General features: G+C 33.3%; 1 protein-coding gene across 1 annotated transcript; it reads right to left on the bottom strand.

Annotated features, from left to right (window-relative positions):
* Positions 1–13,736: 13,736 nt before the first annotated feature.
* LOC107912641 (uncharacterized) lies at positions 13,737–15,910 on the bottom strand. Its single transcript, XM_016840919.2, has 2 exons — positions 15,247–15,910; positions 13,737–14,145 (listed from the first exon to the last, which is right to left on the bottom strand). The coding sequence occupies exons 1-2, from the start codon at positions 15,618–15,620 to the stop codon at positions 14,040–14,042; spliced, it is 480 nt and encodes a 159-aa protein (XP_016696408.1). The 5' UTR covers positions 15,621–15,910; the 3' UTR covers positions 13,737–14,039.
* Positions 15,911–20,306: the final 4,396 nt, after the last annotated feature.

The following is a 20,306-nucleotide window of genomic DNA, read 5'->3' as shown; positions in this document are numbered from 1 at the left end:
TGGCATGTCATATGCTTATTATATTTTTGTAGAAACAAAAGACACTAGGGTTGAGGTTGACAATAATACCCAAATCCAAATGGTATTCAAAACCTAATGTAAGGACTTTGTAGGCATTAGGTGCACTTATAACTTAGGAAACAAGCAATTGAATTTGACATACCTCATGAAAGAACTTCATTTTATGAGTTGATGTTGAATGATGAACACCCTATACAAGTAAAGGGAGAATCCGACCTAGAAATGACAACATTTTAACTAAAGGGTAAGAAGAAGTGAGCTAAGGGGGAAAAGGTAGCTAAATCTTCGATTTCACCCAAAGTGGATAGAAAGAAGGTTAAAAAGCCCATGAATGTATTTAAGTCTAAATCCTTCTTTGGTAGAAAGAAAAGGGGATTTCAAGGCAAATTACAAATAGTACGAGGACTACCTAGCATCCAAGGCAAAGAAAAGTAATGAACTCTTTATTGTTGAAACTTATGTAGTAAAGGATTCAAAAGATATTTTAGTCATTGATTCTAGAGCCACTAATAATATTTGTGTTTCTTTGCAAGGGTTCAAGAAAACAAAAAGTCTGCATGATAGAAACCTCTTGTTGCAAACTAGAGATGAAAGCATTATGATGGCGGAAGTAGTCGAAAAAGTACATCTTTATTTTGATAATTTTTGATTTATTATGTTGAAAAATGTTACTTCAGTTCTTAATTTTAGGATGAATTTGATTTCTATAACATGTTTATTTAATAATAGTTATTTCGTAACATTTAATAAAGAAGTTCATAAAAATAAGTCTTTTATCTATAATGGATAGACTGATAATAATATCTAATTCATCAAATCAAAGATGTACTCACTTCTTGAAACTAAAATTATAAATAAGAAACTTAAAACTTCTCTTTCAAATGAGGCTTATCTTTGGCATTTAAAGCTTGATCATATTAACTAAAAAAGAATCACTAGACATTTGAAAGATAATCCTTTAACTTTGCTTAAAGAGGTAAAGCTTTCACAATGAGAAAATTTATTGGAAGGGAAAAATGATTAAGAGACATTTTGGTTCTAAATGTACAAGGGCTAAATGAATATCAATCGCTAAAAAAGGTATGAATATTGTCACACCCCAAAATTGGGCATAGAAGTTTTGAGGGTAAATTAAGATTTTTTGCTCGGAGTAGGTTCGAAAAATTTTGAAGTGTGGTAACCTGAAATTATTTTTGACTATGTATTTTTGAAAATCAAGTCAATTTTTGAAAATAAGGTTGAAAAGATCTTTAATTTTAAATAAGGACTATTTTGTAAAAGGGTTTGAATTAGGAGTACCATTAAGGTAAATATACCAAAGTTTTAAAAATACCCTAATTCTCCCTTCATCTAAGTCACGATACTTCTTGTTTATCTTTTTCTTGTTGACCTTATTCCTTCAGTTTTGATTCCCAAACTTCATTCCTTTGATTTCTTTCATCCTCATAATATCAAATCCCTTTAGAATTCCATAAAAACCATCAAAAACACCATAAATTTCTCTATTGCTTAACTTTTGGGTTTTTCAGATTTTCAATCAAACAGTTGATTCTTCATCAACTAAGGTAATTTTTTGTATTCCTATTGGTCTTTAATGATATCTAGCCTTTTAAATTGAGTTTTTGTTCATTGAGTCAAAAGATTTGAATAAAAGGAAAAAATTTGGTCGTTAATGGTGAAATTTAGGATTTTGAATAAAATTGATGCTTCAAAGTGTTTTTAAGCTTTTTTTGACATGATCAGAAGGTTTCTAAACTTTCTCTAAAGTTTCGTTAAAAGATTTTAAGTTTTTATTGAGTTTTCATGAAAAATGCCTATTTTATGTTGAAATTTTAGAACCACGAATTTGGGTAATTTTGTGTAGTTTGAAGGTTGAGAATCAATTGTATATGAATAATTAGATGAATGAAATCAAATTTGGGGTGTGACAATATTCATACCTTTTTAAGCGACTAATATTGATTTAGCCCTTGACATTTAAAGCTTGATCATATTAACTAAAAAAGAAACACTAGACATTTGAAAGATAGTCCTTTAACTTTGCTTAAAGAGATAAAGCTTTCACAATGTGAATATTTATTGGAAGGGAAAAATGATTAAGAGACATTTTGGTTCTAAAGGTACAAGTGCTAAATGAATATTAGTCGCTAAAAAAGGTATGAATATTGTCACACCCCAAAATTGGGCATAGAAGTTTTGAGGGTAAATTAAGATTTTTGGCTCAGAGTAGGTTCGAAAAATTCTGAAGTGTGGTAACCTGAAATTATTTTTGACTATATCTTTTTGAAAATCAAGTCAATTTTTGAAAATAAGGTTGAAAATATCTTTAATTTTAAATAAGGACTATTTTGTAAAAAGGTTTGAATTAAGAGTACCATTAAGGTAAATATACCAAAGTTTTAAAAATACCCTAATTCTCCCTCCATCTGAGTCACGATACATCTTCTCTATCTTTTTTTTGTTCACCCTATTCCTTCAGTTTTGATTCCCAAACTTCATTCCTTTGATTTCTTTCATCCTCATAATATCAGATCTCTTTAGAATTCCATAAAAACCATCAAAAACACCATAAATTTCTCTATTGCTTAACTTTTGGGTTTTTTAGATTTTCAATCAAACACTTGATTCTTCATCAACTAAGGTAATTTTTTGTATTCCTATTGGTCTTTAATGATATCTAGCCTTTTAAATTGAGTTTTTGTTCATTGAGTCAAAAGATTTGAATAAAAGTAAAAAATTTGGTCGTTAATGGTGAAATTTAGGATTTTGAATAAAATTGATGTTTCAAAGTGTTTTTAACTTTTTTTTACATGATCGGAAGGTTTCTAAACTTTCTCTAAAGTTTCATTAAAAGATTTTAAGTTTTTATTGAGTTTTCATGAAAAATGCCTATTTTATGTTGAAATTTTGGAACCACGAATTTGGGTAATTTTGTCTAGTTTGAAGGTTGAGAATCAATAGTATATGAATAATTAGATGAATGAAATCAATTTTAGATAAAGGGAATAAGTAGATATTGAGATAATTGAGTTTCAAGTTTACTATGTCGAAAGTTTTAGTTTTAAGAGAATCTAGCTTAGGCTTGTGTTTTTGGTTAATTGAGGTGAGTCTTTGGCTGAATGTTGATTGTGTTGATGTGTGATTTACTTGTTTGAAGCTTTAGATTCATTAGGGTCTTCTACAAGAAAGGCAAAAGGAAAGGAAAAGTTAGTTTGAGCTTTCGATGACTAAGCGAAAGCGTGATCGGTGAGTGTTTAGAATCGCTACTAGAAGACACAATTGATAGTGTTAATTGGGAGCTTAGGAATATCCTAAAACCCTATCCTATATTCCGAGTGCAAACTTTCTATTCCCCTTGATTTATTTTGACAAAATGTGTGATTATGTGAATAATTATGGATTGAGTATTATGATGAGATATTGTGACATGAGATGTATGTGATGGTTATCTTAAATTGTGTTGTATTGTGGGCATGATACATATGCCAAATGACAGTGATAAAGACATGCTAATAATTCAAATATGCAGTGGAAGTGAGTGGAATTTCAGTAAGTACATATGTGTTGAATTGTGGAATGTGATATTATTATGATGACAGGTAATATGTGAGAATACTTGTATGTGATAAATGATGTATTGATTTTAATGCACACATATGTGGTCAGATATATGATGGCTCGATGAGCATTATTGTGGCACTTAAAGTGCAATTAAATGTGAATTCAATAAGCATGCATTGTGTACAAGTTTGTGATGTAAATTGATGAATGTGAACAGAGATGATGTATATTAAATCAATAATTAAAATTGTGTAATTGTGGATATTTTGATCTTTTGATCTCTTGAACTGTTGGATATAATTGGCATGTCATAGGATTGTGAGTACTCACCCTTGTGTTTTGTGATTTGGGCATTGAGGCCCCGGGATATTTTGAAGAGATGAGGGAATGTGAGCCAAGCTCCACTCATTTGGAAATGTTGGTGTGTTGGAGAGTGTTAGCTAGATGCTACGCTTTTGGGATATGTTCGACTCTATGAGTCATTTGGTGTGTTGGAGATTTGTGTATCCGATGTGTGGTGATAAAGCCCACTTTTGTGTTTCATAGCCTCAAGTGTCAAATTATCGTTTAAATGTGGTCTTATTTATTGTGATAATACGATATGAGATGGATGCATAAACATGTAAATAATATGCTAAATGAGTTTATTTAAGTTTTATGAAAATGTTAGTATGTTCTCATAGTAAATTGTGTATGTAATTATGGTTTGGATCATTTTCATTTAACTTGTGAATGCATGTGAATATTAGCTAGACTTGTGAATTATTGTAAAATGAATTATTTGAATATGAGTTTAGTATAGTTATATGTGAGAGTATATGCTAGTTTTATGATTTAATGAAGCGTGAATATGTTATTATGACTTGTTTAGAATATGGTTGTGAATGTATTGTAGCATGCTCTTGTTTAACCTTTGATATTGTGTGTAAATTGTGATTGTTTTGACATTCAATGAGCTAAATTAAGCTCACTGACTCCTTTTTAAAACCATTGCAGATTAGTTGTGTTTTGGTGTGAGCGGTGTGGTTCCGAGGGAATGATCCAAGCAAGACTTTAGCATTATTTCGTAGGTGTTTATTTATTCGTTTATGTTTTGGGGGAAATAAAGACAATGTGGTAGACTTTTAGCTAATTGATGCCATGATGTTTTGGATGTTTACATGACATTATTGCTCTTAGGATTTATGAATATTAGGCTTGGTATATTGATTGCTTGTTCGAAAATATTTACGATGTTTTAGACTTCCGTTATAGTTCTTTTGACGAATGTTGATAAATTAATAGATGCATATTGATTTGATACAAGTTTGAATAGACTAAATGCCTTAATATGTTGTGTTTTTGTTGCCTGGAGTAGAGGTATTAATATTCGGGTTCTAAAATCGATACCTTCTTGATATTTCAAATGTGCAGGAAGTTAATAACTCAATTTGGTATCGATACCATATCACGAGTATTGATACGCGAGGTAAAAACATCGATAATTTTTTAAATGTACAAATAATTTATTGGGTTTTGATTTTAGGCGAGAAACAAAATGCTAATTTGGTACCAATTTTTTGGGTGGTATCGATACCATCTACGAGAATTATCGATACATTTGATTTAGTATCGATACCTACATGATTTGATTTGAAATTTTGCCGAGTTGTAATTGTGGAATAAGCTCATTTGATGTTTGTTTAGCTTAATTTAATGCTGCTTGAGTATTCGTGACTTAGGAACTCTATATATGTTTAAGATTAATATTTTGACATTAATCGCATGTTTGATGAGATGTTTTGGCTATGTTGATGATGAGACAGTGGTTTGGCGTCCTAATATTCGGGCTCAGTGCCGGGTAGTGTATAGAGTGCTACAAATATTACATAACCTTTGTAGACAATTATTCAAGATATAAACATCTTTACCTAATGCACCACAATAATGACGCTTTTGATAAACTCTCTAGTGCACCCATTACACCCATAACTCAAAATAGAAATCAATTCATAGGGTTTGAGTTACCATTAGAGGTGAGACAAAGTAGGTTAGCAAAGGATGATCAATCTCTTAGAGCTACTATGAGTAATATATAGTATCATTTAACTAAACATTTCCAAATACTGAATTTCTAACCTCATGTCACTTCTTTGCTTGTTCACCAGTTTAGTCAACCTGATACGAGTCACAAAGGCCCAATTCAAGCTCAAGGACGTGATGGGCTCAAATTACCACAAGGCCCAATAACGAGGTCAAAGGCCAGGTAAATGCGTATGAAACTAAATGGAATCATTCAAGACTTCATTAGCAAGGCCTTAGATGCGTATACAAAGGAAAAAGAAAACCAAGATTCACTTTCTTGTTTTCAAGAAAATCAAGAAACCGAATCTTGGTCCAATTTTGCTGTTTTGAGCGATTTCAAGAATCAAGAAAATCAAGATTTCAAATCTCAAAAATCTTGGTCCAAGAAACCGAATCTTGCAGCTAAGGCACATTAGATCTCAGTTACGAGCATCAACGAACCAATTTCGAGAGAGAACGGATCACAAGCCCAAGTTCTTGAAGACACGGTCCAATAAGATGTTCCAAGCCCAATCAAGAAGTTCAAACTAGACTAAGTTGAAAGTCAGGCCAAATTGTCAAAGTGGCTCAATTTGTTATGTTTTAATTCTTTAAATACCTAGTTTAATTTTTAGACTTTATGAATTAAATTCTATGTAAACATTCAGTCCAAGAGGCCCATTTAAAGGCCTTGGCCGAATTTTCCTTTAAAAGTCGAACAATTAGGTTTTTTCTTAGTTTTCCTAATAGGGTTAGGAAAGTAGTAGTAGGCCCATATATGTAAGGCTTGGCCGGCCACCCACACACACAACACATTGAAATCAAAATTTTTATTGAGTGAAAAATTCTCTTTGAGTTTTCTCCAAGAATTCTCTCTTGAGTTTTTTTTAGAAGTAGTTTTAACAATCTTTTTGATTGTGGGAGCCATCTTCAGCCTTCTTCTTGCCATTGTCCTACATTGGAGGGGAGATTAGAGCCGTTTGAAGGGAGTTGTGAAATCTTTCTTGATTTCAAGGCTTCTTAGGAATTTTCTTTATTTTCTTGTTGTTTATTCCTCTTTAATTTTTTCTGCTTGTGTCGATTCATTGATTAAATTGTTTTAATCTCTCTTGTTGCGTTTCCAGCCCTTTCAATCTTCAAGAATCTGTTCAGCACCAGTCTTGGGCATCAAGAATCGTTCTTGATACATAATTCTTCTTTTTCTTGCCGCACAAAACCTAGTTCTACTTCAATTTGGGGTTTCGTGATCTGTTGAGTCTAATTCTTCTGTTTTGTGTTTACTTGTCAGATTCGGCTGATTGGAGACTTTTCTTGAAGTTCAATTTCGTGTTCTTGGCTTCGAAGAATACCTATTAATAAGTGTTTCAATTCTTGGCTGATTCTTTATTTTTTTGGGTGTTTCATTTCAGATCTGTTAATTCTAAGTTTAATTTTCTGTTTCGTTTCAGATCCAAGCGTCTAGCGTTTTCATAGGAGTTTTCCGTGGCTTGGAAACTCGATCTTGGTCCGCGCATGATCTTCTATCATTTGGTATCAGATTTTGGGCGTTTTGGGTCTTCTTGGTTGATTTTTAAACTGATCTCCTTTGAAAAACAGTAAATAGCAGTTTTTTACCCAGAAAATTTTTTAGAAAAAAATTCATTTGAGTGGGTAAATGTTGTCCGATTGGTCTGAAATTTTATATGCATATTTTTGGCACTGTGATAGAATATTAAAAAATATTTCCCGCAAAAAAATCAGTATAAAAAGTCAAAAAATTGAGAAAGATGAAATAAAAAAAATTAAAAAAATATTCAGCGGGTTGAGTTTAGTGCCGAAACTTTCCAGATCAAGTATAAAATATTTAAGGACATTCCATTTTAAATTTCGTGATTTTTGGAGATTAGGAACACCTCGAACGAAGTTGTCAATTACTCTGCAGTTTTTTCGGGTTTTCGGGTATCAGCAATTTTTATTGATTCTTAGCTGTAGGTTTTCATTTGTTTTGCTTTTATTCTCCCTTTACACTATCTAACACCTTATTGTTTCTTGTGTTAGTAGGATTTAAAAGTGTGCACAATTCTTCCTGGTGCGACACAAATCAATTGGTGTCTCGTCACTTTTTTGGACTCCTAGTGCAATTAGGATTATTTGGTAGTTACAGTTCATACACTTTCTAATTGATTGATATAGACTCTACTAAAGAACTCACAAGACTGAATTCTACCTCTTTGAGAGTTTGATTTTCCTTTTTGAGTGATTAACGGTGAGATTTGTTAATTTTTTTTGGAGTGTTGAGTGTTTGTTTTTCAGGTATTCCAAAAGGAAAAAAATAAGATGCATAGACTGGGTCAAGTCGATGATGAGAATAATGACCATAATGAGGTCCATGATAAATTTATAGAGTTCCAACAACAGTTAGACGAACAGACTGCTGCACTCAAACAAACACATGCCATACTTTGAACATTGAGTGCTACTATCAATGAGAAGCGATTGGACCGAGTGGAGAAAAGAGCCCAACGAGGACAACTTAATTCAAGTGAAAAGGCAAAAATGAGAGTGCTAAGAAGATGAACATCCAACGAATATTTGAGAAGAGATTCATATCATGATTCCTATTCAACGAGAAATTCAAGACGATGCAAAGCAAGTTTTGAGTGTGAAGTTTTCCAAGGTGAAGAACAAGAAATCACAAGTAATCCTTCATATGCCCCAAGGAACTCATCCACTGAGAATCAATTTCAAAAAGGTGATCATTGTTCGTATGCAAGTCATTCCGTACGTGTCCAACGAGAGTCTTTTCGTTCTAATTCATTTGTAACATCTCTATCTTGTAATGAAAGGAAGACAGAAAAAGAAATCGAAAAAGAAAAAGAAAAAGAGAATGAAAAAGAGCAAAAAGAGATTAAGAGTGAAAAGGAATGTGAAACAGACAAGAAAATTGAAAAAGAAATTGAAGAAAGAAGAGAAAATGAGTTAGAAAAAGAAACAAAAGAAAAAAACGAGGAACGGGTAGTGAGGAATGTTTCCACTAACCAAGATATGATTTTTTGTTGTGTTGCTACTTTTCAAGTTCCCGAAAGACCGAAAGATAACTTTCAACTTCAATACGTTTCTGATGAAAGACGCTTTCATACGATCAACATAGGCAAGGTTGAAGATTAAATTACACTACATGAGCCCGAAGGTAAGGGAGGCAAGGAAATTTTAGCAACCGAGTCCTGTGCAGATTTGAAAATTATTGATAAAACTTTTGGTGACTTAGTTCTTAAAAGATCCCCTCATTTTGATCCGATTAATTGTTATTCTTCGATTGTAGTTGATAAAGTCATTACGAAAGGAAACGTGAGTTGTTATTCTCTTGATTTGCCTTGTGTAAAATCCGCGAATTTGTGCAAATCTGTTTTGGAGAATAAAAAAAGTTTTGAATGTATGTTGGTATGTATGAGAAAATTCTCATTGTTTAACTTGATTGATTTAATGAAATCTTTGTTACACTTTGGCATGACTAATCAAAATCAAGTTTTTAAACCCGAAAACTGTTTTGGTATATTTTGTTGGAAAATCAAGCATCATCTATTGTGTGCAAATACTTTCTATTGTTTTGATACTTGGTTTTTGAAAAAGGTAACGAAATTTTCCAAATTTTTTTTCAATTTATATTCGTGCCTTAAACAGTTTCTGTGGTTGTACATGAAGTTTGAGTTCCATTTGACAAAGGTTAACTCAACAACGGAGCTTCGACTACACTATGCCCCCAATGAGCGAAGGTTTGTATTAAATGGAAAAGGTAAAATCGACCCTTATTCTTCTCCTTATAAAGGTAAGATGCTTGAAACTTTTGAAACACTTTTGTACTCCTCGGATAGTGACAAAGATCGTGTTGATGATTTAATTTTTGTAAAACACTTAGATCGAAACGTGCTTGACTGTCCTATTTTATTTATTGATGATCTATCTGTTTTGATGGTTGATAAAAAGATTATTGTTTTTGATAATTTTTATGATGCATGTGTGAATGAATCTATAGTCCGTCGATTAATGCATGGTATGATTGTGCAACTCTGTGAACTGTGTGAACTTTTTCAAATACCTACTTGTGACGATTACATTTACCATTAGATTTATTACTCGTGATTTATTCATGGTTTGTCGAAAGAATTTGAGATGATTGAATGCCTTAAAACATGTCCATCTTTGTTTCGAATATTTGACGAGGCATTGGCAAGTAAATTAGCTTGTTAGCATGGTAATCTGAATCTGTCCATTCGCATGCATTATACTTGTTTTGTTATGCTTATGATTGGACATCAAGTTTGTTTGCGTTGCTATTTACTAACTCATGGCTATTCTTTTCAGTGGACTCAATTGCCATTAGTCTCGTTCTATCGAGGAAAGTCGAGTAAGAGGAGCTATGTTCGAGTGAACCAATGCATCGACTTCAGAACAAGTCGCTTCGAAGAAACGGGGGATGATACGACCCTACCCCGAAAACGCCCTTGGTTCAGTTCATCAAGCGCCATTCGAAAACTTTCGCAAGCTAAATTAACTTGTTCCAGCTTCATGGAGTTTAATTCGAGCTGATTCTAGCTCGTTGAGCTTAATTCGCTTTTATTTAATTTCATGCATTTTTAATTTGCTGGAATAAATTAAATGAGTTAGTTTATTAAATTTAGTTCAGCTCCAATAAGTGTTAAAATTAATTTTAGTTCAACTTAAATAAGTGTTAGTAATTAATTTGTTTAAATCTGGACAAATTTAATTATTTGTGTTTAATGTGTTTCATGCATGCTTTTAATATGTTTTAGTTATTACATAGCATAAATAAGCCTGTTTCATTACATCTAATTAATGTGTCTTGTTTTTGATTCAATATGTCTAAATTCAACCGAATTTTGCTTTGTCTTGCTGCTGAATTTATTGTGTCTTCAGCTCATTCAATTTGCTGAAAGACCAAGTCGGATCCAAGAGGCGATGGGCCTTTCCAAGTACTCGAGCGGATCAATGATAATGCATACAAAATTGATCTACCCGATAAGTACAATGTAAGTTCTACTTTCAATATGGCTGACTTATCTTCATTTGATTTTTCAGATTCGAGGACGAATCTTTTTGAGGAAGGGGGGAATGATACGAGTCACAAAGGCCCAATTCAAGCTCAAGGACGTGATGGGTTCAATTTACCACAAGGCCCAATAACAAGGTCAAAGGCCAGGAAAATGCGTATGAAACTAAATGGAATCATTCAAGACTTCATTAGCAAGGCCTTAGAAGCGTATACAAAGGAAAAAGAAAACCAATATTCACTTTCTTGTTTTCAAGAAAATCAAGAAACCGAATCTTGGTCTAATTTTGCTGTTTTGAGCGATTTCAAGAATTAAGAAAATCAAGATCTCAAATCTTGGAAATCTTGGTCCAAGAAACCAAATCTTGCAGCTAAGGCGCATTGGATCTCAGTTACGAGCATCAACGAACCAATTTCGGGAGAGAACGGATCACAAGCCCAAGTTCTTGAAAACACGGCCCAATAAGATGTTCCAAGCCCAATCAAGAAGTTCAAACTAGACTTAGTTGAAAGTCAGGCCAAATTGTCAAAGTGGCCCAATTTGTTAAGTTTTAATTCTTTAAATACTTAGTTTAATTTTTAGACTTTATGAATTAAATTCTATGTAAACATTTAGTCCAAGAGGCCCATTTAAAGGCCTTGGCCGAATTTTCCTTTAAAAGTCAAACAATTAGGTTTTTTCTTAGTTTTCCTAATAGGGTTAGGAAAGTAGTAGTAGGCCTATATATGTAAGGCTTGGCCGGCCACCCACACACACAACACATTGAAATCAAATTTTTTATTGAGTGAAAAATTCTCTTTGAGTTTTCTCCAAGAATTCTCTCTTGAGTTTTTTTAGAAGTAGTTTTAACAATCTTTTTGATTGTGGGAGCCATCTTCAGCCTTCTTCTTGCCATTGTCCTACATTGGAGGGGAGATTAGAGCTGTTTGAAAGGAGTTGTGAAATCTTTCTCGATTTCAAGGCTTCTTAGGACTTTTCTTTATTTTCTTACTGTTTATTCCTCTTTAATTTTTTCTGCTTGTGCCGATTCATTGATTAAATTGTTTTAATCTCTTTTGTTGCGTTTCCAGCCCTTTCAATCTTCAAGAATTTGTTCGGCACCAGTCTTGGGCATCAAGAATCGTTCTTGATTCATAATTCTTCTTTTTCTTGCCGAAGAAAACCTAGTTCTACTTCAATTTGAGGTTTCGTGATCTGTTGAGTCTAATTTTTCTGTTTTGTGTTTACTTGTCAGATTCGGCTGATTGGAGACTTTTCTTGAAGTTCAATTTCGTGTTCTTGGCTTCCAAGAATCCTTATTAATAAGTGTTTCAATTCTTGGCTGATTCTTTATTGTTTTGGGTGTTCCGTTTCAGATATGTTGATTCTAAGTTTAATTTTCTGTTTCGTTTTAGATCCAAGCGTCTAGCGTTTTCATAGGAGTTTTCCGTGACTTGGTAACTCGATCTTGGTCCGCGCGCGATCCTCTATCACAACCATTCATTTAGAGGAAAGATCTAAGAAAAAGATGCCTTACCCTAGTCTTGATAAGAGTCACTCCATATCATGACCTACGATTGTTCATATTAAAGATGTAGATGTAGAGAGTTACACAATTCAAGAGCTTAAGATCACATTTTGATAAAGTGGCAAGATAAGATATGAGTCTATGTGACATATGTCAAGGTTATTTAAGAAATTGGCTGTAAGTAGGGCAATCCTAAGTATAAGGAAGGACGATGATACATACAAGTGAAGAAATCAAAATTAGCCTCGGAAGATATCATTACCTCTAAGATTCATAGTGCAAAGCCATCAACTTTTCAATCTAGTTAACAACCTTCACCACCATTGGACTCTAGGCTTAAGCTAGAACAACCATTAGATAGGGTAATCAAATAGAGGCTATGGTGAGTTAGATAGAGGGCACTGAGAATCTAGAAAAAGGAACTTTAGGGAACTTTTTTCCAATAGGTGGAGAGTGAGCCTTAGTTGGTAACGAGTTCACTTTGTCAAGTCACTTTAGGAAATTTTATGGTTGAATAACATGATTTAATATTTTTAGTAAATATTATACATCAAAAAACATATTTTATATTTATATAAAAATTATTTATATATCATAATTATTTTTAAATATTATAATAAAATTTTGTATGGAAAATTCTTATTGAAAAAAATAATCTTAATAAACGTCAATAAAAATGATTATTTTATTTTATTTTCTTTCTACTTTCTACCCTACCAAGCGAGAGAAGGAAAATAAATATTTCATCCAGTTTTCTTCTATATTTCATAGCAAGCATAATTACGGGGAAAAAAATATTTTCTATCCTCTTTACTTTCGACCTTTTAATTTTTTTTTCACTTTGTCAAGCAAAACGTCATCACCCTGCATTGGTTTGCTTCCTACTAGACTTCTGGTTAGCGTAAGAAACTGTCACTCTTCAACTATCTCACACAAAAAGAAAATTCTTTTTAAGAGATAAAAGTCTTCGAACAATATTAAGCTACCGGATAATTCCATATGAATTTGTCCCTAGTATTTCCAGTTCAAAACCAATGCACCATAGCAAATTACTAGAAAGGCTTAATCAATACATGTATATAACAAGCGCGACCCCTGAATTGATAGAGGAGAATCCTCCTCCATTAGATTGGCTTGCTGTGGATAAAGTGGATGTCTGTGATTTGCTGGTATCATATTTCTTTGCTTATGTATTATAGAGTTAACTTCTATTATATAGGACCAGTCTGTATACTGAGAAAACTTACTCGGAACAGATCACATATCGGCCTGATGCACCATTAGTTCTTTGAGTCATTAGTTGCATATTTCAAGGAGGGCACAAGATTGGAATAATACTGAAGGATCCTACCCTTTTATGGTGACCAAGTGGTCGCGAAGTTGGGCAAGATGGATCAAATTGGAGCATGAGAAGTTGAATCTTGGTGCTTGATGAAGCAGCTGCATCCATTGATAATGTAACTGACTTGATTTTACAAAAGACTATTCGTGCACAGTTTGCAGATTGTACTGTTATCACAGTGGCACATATTGGGAAAATAGGAAAATAAGCATCATAATAACAACGGGCTATGTATCTTTCAATCTGAAATCCATGACAATTTACTCATAAAATGCCCATAACTTGCTTAGCTCAATCCAAGAAACTAGGACAAGATCACTATGTCATCACAGCAACACGGGTATGAAAAAAATGGGTGGAAAAATAACAACCAGAAAAGGATAAAACGCATAAGATTGGAAATTTGCAGTGCTCTGATATCCTCAAAGTTTAGCAAGTGGATAAAGTAATTGACATCTAAAACACTATGCAACTGCTGTAATGAAGTTATACATGACGAGGAACTAATTATAGGTCTTTATGGTCCCCCAAGTATTGCATTTTCAATATCCTCTCTACTCAGTGCGTAACTAAATCTCCTTTCCACGTCTCTTTCGAGATTCCCAGGTCCACTCTTCAAGTACCTGCCGCACATGATACAATCTTCTCAGCCCAATCATAGATAAAATTTCGGATGAGGTTGGGAAGAATGATGTATAACACTTTTCACTTATTTTTATTCATTTCCCTTCCAATCCCCCCCCCCGCCCCGCCCGAAATATATATATAATGTTTGAGGGCATTTAATTAAATTACACCAGGATCATCAAGCGATCAAATGCAGCAAGGTCAATTGTGTTTAAAGGTCTTAATGAATTTTGACTAAACAGAAATGATTGCTTTAGCAGTTCGTCTCAGAGGAAGATAAGGCTTTATTCAACCTAAGAACCAATGATATGTATATATCAGCCAAGGTCTAGAGGGACTTGAGCCCTCCTCTAAAAGAGGACCTATAGTAAACATCCAAAATCTTTTGCTCATTCTCTCTAACCAAGAGCATCAATTTTCCACCATATCTTTTTTTCTCTTAGTTTATGGACTTCTATCCCACTCTCTTAATTTATGCAAAAACGAGATATTGTGCAAGAAAGAACTGTAAGAAGGGGAGTAACATTCATGGTTTTTTGCTTCCTAAGTCTAATGCTAAGGTTGATACGCAAGCAGGAAGCATGACCAGCATCCTTGCACCAATGATTATGATATCCTGCTAACACTTGTAGAAAGTAGAAATGGCCAAACCTTCCAAACTTTATCCCTATCCTTAATCACTACTTTTTGAATGCCTGCTCTGTTTAACCAAATAGAACTTGGTCAAGTCAACTAAAATTTGTCATTATCAACCCCTATTGCTAGTATTTCACATTAATCACAACAATATTAAATGAAACCTTCTTATTCTATACATGGATGCAATACCTGCAATTTAGAAATTATATGTTAGCTTATGGTAGTCATTAGAAGTAACAGAATGTTTGCTCCAAAATAGAAACTAAACAACATCAACCTTTAGCAGGAAAAAAAAAAGAAGACACCAGATAACTTTACCCTTAACAGAAGAAATTCTTTAAACTCAATCAACGATCAACTAAATAAACATACCCATCTCAAATTAAAATGGAAAAAAAAAAAACAAACACTAGACAAAGAAAATCGCTTAAAAATCCTAAAAGAGGCCATAAATTTACCTTATATAAAGATCAGTGACATCAAGAGATAGCTGGGCATGCCAATCAGGTTTTTCAATCAACCAAACAGCACGGTCCTCTCTGCTTTGATAAAACCCTAAGCTCCTAAGCCATGCTTCAATGCAAGGCAAGCTGTGAGAGTAAAGTGGCTTGTTCTTATCCGGGAGTCTGCTGAGCCACTCATCTTCAGCGGTCGGCAACTCCCCAGCTTCTGATGATTTTGAAGAAACAAAGGTTGCAATTTTCCTTTGGCACTGAGAAACAGAGTGAGGGAATGATAGAGATTTTCTGAAAACAGAAAAAGGGGGGAATTTTGGATAAGTTGCTGAGGCTTGCGAAGTAATGATTAACTTTGAGACATGAAAAGCAGACATTTTTTTTTTATTTTTCTGGTTCTTCTACTATTAATTGCTATTACTTTTTGGTTGATAGATTGTTAAAAATTAAAATTTTCATGAGTTTTCAAGGAAAGACAATGGAGTGGTGGTTGAACTGGAAACTGGAGTATGGTTTACAGTGTAAACTAAACCCCATTCCGTTATCTTCTTCATGTATGTATACGGTTGTATTGGGGATTAGGGAATTTTCCTATTATTTTTTGAAAAAATATAAAAAAAATTCTAAAATTTATGAAAGGATAAACTACACATTTAGTCATTTAATCACTTAGGACTAGTTCAAATTACATTTTTATCATTGAACTTTAAAAAATTACAATGTGATCACTAATGTTATTGAAAATTACAATATGTTCACTAACGTTAATGATTTATTACATTTAGATTACTAAACTATCATTAGCCATTAATGGTGTAGTCCCTATAATTTTTTAAGCAATTTAATTCTTTTTATTTTTCTTTTGGTTTAAATACATGTTTGGTCCCTAATTTGGGTATATTCTCCCAAGTTGATACTTATGATTTAGATAATTCTAAAAATATATTTAAAATTTTAAAAATTATTTAAAAAACACTAATTTGAGACTATTTTGATGCAAAAAAAAAAACAAAAGAGGCTAAAAAAGATGAAAATTGAACTCATCATTTAAAAGAAACTCATTATACTATTGCATTTCAAACCAACAAGGTTTAAATTACTATCGCACCAAATGTAATTCCTTTGGTCTTGATTTAACGGCTTGGAATTTTTCGATGACGAAAATTTCGTATAGTTTCAAAAATCGAGAATTCGATTTGTTTTAGGAAGTTAAATTAAGAGGTTTTTCGAAAACAAGTAGCATATTTTTTTTATAACTCGATATAATTAAATTTTCATTATTAAAATTGCATTAATTTAGTTAGAATTTAGAAGTTCGAAAATTGAGGTAGGGACTATTTTGTAAGAAAATCAAAATTAAGTGCCAAATGGTTAGATTGGGAATTAAAATTAGGAATTGGTGAGGGTCCTAAGAGGTTATTAGCCCAAAGGCATGTGAGCAAATAGCCCATTTGTTATTAAAATCTGGATAATGAGCCAAAGGGAGAGGAAGGTGGTATTGAGCAAACCGTGCTAAACCTAGGCTCTACAGGAAGAGGAGAGGCAATAGGAGTTACGTCCGCAGGAGTGGCAGACTTTGATTGTGTCTTGGGTTGGGAAGGGATGGTTGGCTAAGTAACTTCCCTCTTTATATTAACTGGCTCATTGCCTTGCCTTCGGCAGATCAATCTTGTACCACTACTCTCTCTAGTGCTTTGTGAACTCCCTTCAGCCCTTAGCGTCTTACAACTACTACTACCAATCTATGCCCTTGCGTCAGCCACTTCAACGACCTTTTGCACCCTCTCCATTAAGGCCTCTATGTCCATGTTCCTCGGTTGAAAGGACTGTGACGGGCTTAAGAGATGGGAAGAGTCTACAGTAGAAAGATTAGAGTAAGCCTTGTGGGGAATCAAATCTCTACCAGAAGACTCACCTATGACAACAGCTGGCGAGGAAGACCATCGTCCTACACACAGCTTGCAAGCAGTATAAAAGAGCTATGGGGGTTCATCTCTCCTTCCCACCAAAACGGCGACCAAATCATCAGTGGCATTATAGGGCACACTTTATCGGTGGATGGAACCTCTTGGAGATCTGCCCTAGCTATTGGGAAATGTGTCCATATTGTAGTAAACATGTAATTATTTTCTATTTATTTGAACGATAAATAAATAAATAAGGTTAATTTCACATTTCACTATTATGTCTTTTGTATTTACATCTTTTATATTTTGCATGCATAGCAAAATTGTGACAAAGCATATATTAGCTCATTGATTGTCTAAAGTTCTAATTGAAGATAAGTGACATTGTAAATAACGTTTACATTGCAAGAAATACAACTTACTTAAGTAGATAACCTAAATGAGTTTGTAATCTCATAAAAGAATCAAAGTGAGCATTTGATTCAAATACTGAGAAGGATTATTATGTCATCTACAATTCCAATTGGGCAGATGACTAGTCTTGGTTATCGGAGAAATGTTCTAGTGAATTATGGCCAATACCAGGTATATAAGCAGTGATTTCAAACCCAGAGGTTAATTGTACTCTGGCAACTTTACGTAAGACAGAGTTTGGTTTTTTAGGGGTGATAGTGGAAAAGTTGACAGATAAGTCACCCTTTTTGCCACTTTACAGAAGCTTACATGAGATTTTCACTTCATACGACTCCTCATTCAATTCTTTCGAAGTCATTGGGTCCTTTTTCTCGTTCAAGAATCTCCTCCCTTTGTCCACTCTGTCTCTAAGAGTAACTAGGACAAATTTAGTCCCGTTTTCATGTTCCAATTGAACACTTTCCATTTTTGATTATTCTTAAAAGAGAATATTTTTTTTACCAAACATCTGCGGATCCATTCACACGATCTTATAAAAGGAACAAGAGATCTTTCTCGATCAATCCATTGCCTTTCATTCTTTGAGAATCAAAAAGATATTTTTCAAGTTTGAATTTCTTCATTTAGAATCTGGGTTCTTCTACTTCATTTTTATTTACCCTCATTCACTTGTGACGTTCATGGTGTGATTTACCTAAATCCTGAGTTAGTCACTGACCATGCGTATGTAACCCATGTGCTTTAATATAAGTGGAGGCTTATGCTCGAAAGATGATCAAGCCCATAGCTAGTATGTTGGGTACATGACTTGTGTATGTCATGACTTTACTAGCAACAGTGGAATTCATAGCTCAATTAAAGAGTTAATGATATCCTCTCATTGACATTGTGTGGATTGATAAATATAGAACGTGGTCATGGATTGCTTGTTCTCGAGTGAGCAATTTATCATAGTCATTTGTTGACAGTGATCATATTAATCATTAAGAAGACACAATGGTGACAATGAGATAAAATAGGATTGTATTGAGTGAACGGATTTAACTTAAAGGAATCAAGGATATCAGATGAGGGTAACACACACATGACGAGGTCATTAGACAAAGCTGTTGGATGAATTGCTTTCGTAAAGCGTATACAATAAGGAGTTTTCAATTATGGTACTTCTTGTAGACTGACTCCACGATTAAGTAATTTCGAATTAATAGGACTATGCTTCTGGACATAATTGCAATCACTAGAGCCTAATTGTATATGTCAGATTGGTCCCTCCGCTAACTCAACAAAGCTCGATTGGACTACATTTGAACCAGAAGAAAATTCTACGACTTTAGGAAAATTTAATTTAGTCGATTTATTCGATGTGGAGTTAAATTAGGTGGTCGAAAAAATTGTTCAACTAGAGAATTTGATTAAAGAATTTTCTTGAAAAATTAATTTAGAAAATCTAAGTGATTTTTGAAAAAAATTAATTTTGATCCAGTAAAATTAAATTAATCAAATTAATTAAAACTAATATGATCTTTTTGGAAGTTAATTTTCAAGTCAGACAATTGGCTCAATGAGTAATTGAACTTGAAAATTGGACCTGAGATCGTAAATTGGGCTCGGGAGCCCAAAATTGAGACCAAGACCTGAAAGCTTGTAACAGCCCAAAATTTACCCTAGTCGGGAAGTGGTTTCGGGACCACAAAACCGAGATGAAGATAATTAATTGTTATATTCTATGTTTATTATGTGTGTACATGCATATGTGGAAGTTTCATGCCTTAATTTTGCCAATTGCATGAGGAATTATTAAATAGGGATCAACATGAGACATGGTGAAAAATGATAGGTTAATTTTAAAGGGGCTTATTAGTGCATGTCAACACAAAGGTGGACTTGCATGTCAAATTGCCCAATTTTCCTTATAGTGGCCGGCCAAGGTGGGTTGATGATGGGCAAAATATTTGTTGAAATTGATATTGGGTTATGGGATTTAATAAATAAAAGAAAAGAATGAAAATGTGATGAAAAAAAAAAAGGGGCTTCATTCTTGTCTTCTTGGCCGAATTGAAGGAAGGAATAGGGGCAAAGAACTTTCGGCCATTTGAATGTTTAATAAGGTTAGTATATTGTGTTAAAGTTGTGAAATTTTAGCTTGTTTTAGGTTAATTATCATGGTTCTTACTTAGACCATGCTAATTCTTTTTAAAAAAACTTTGATGGATGGATGGACCATTCGGCTATGGCTATTAAAGAAGGAATTTGATTATTTCCTTTAAGTTTTGATGGATAAAGAAACAAAAGGTTGTTGATGGAAGAAGTTAATGTGTTTAAGAGATTATATGAAACTTATTCATGTTTATATATGTTATATGCATTGAAAATGGTTGATGATTTTGGAAGTGATTAGATTGAATCGGCCATGGTATATCCATAAACCCGATTTATGCTTGTTATGTGGTGGAAATTAAGGGTTAAATGTATGAAATTTGATGTATATTAACTATAGGTAATCACATACGTAAGGTCAAATTTAATTTGGTATATTCGGCCATATAGGTGTATATGTTTGTGATACTATTTTTGTTAACTCTTGATAACCGATTAAGGGAGTAATATTGGCTTATAAGGTTGAGTTGATTCATGATGTTGTATATTAGAATAAAAAATACTCAAGACTAGGTTACCATAATAGCGATAATGCATTCGGCCTTGAAGCATTAATCGAATATGGTTAAGGTTTTGATATTTTGA

Source organism: Gossypium hirsutum, chromosome D08, assembly GCF_007990345.1.
Source record: "Gossypium hirsutum isolate 1008001.06 chromosome D08, Gossypium_hirsutum_v2.1, whole genome shotgun sequence".
NCBI lineage: Eukaryota > Viridiplantae > Streptophyta > Magnoliopsida > Malvales > Malvaceae > Gossypium > Gossypium hirsutum.
The sequence above is the reverse complement of the archived record's forward strand: the minus strand, read 5'-3'. Positions and strand labels throughout refer to the sequence as shown.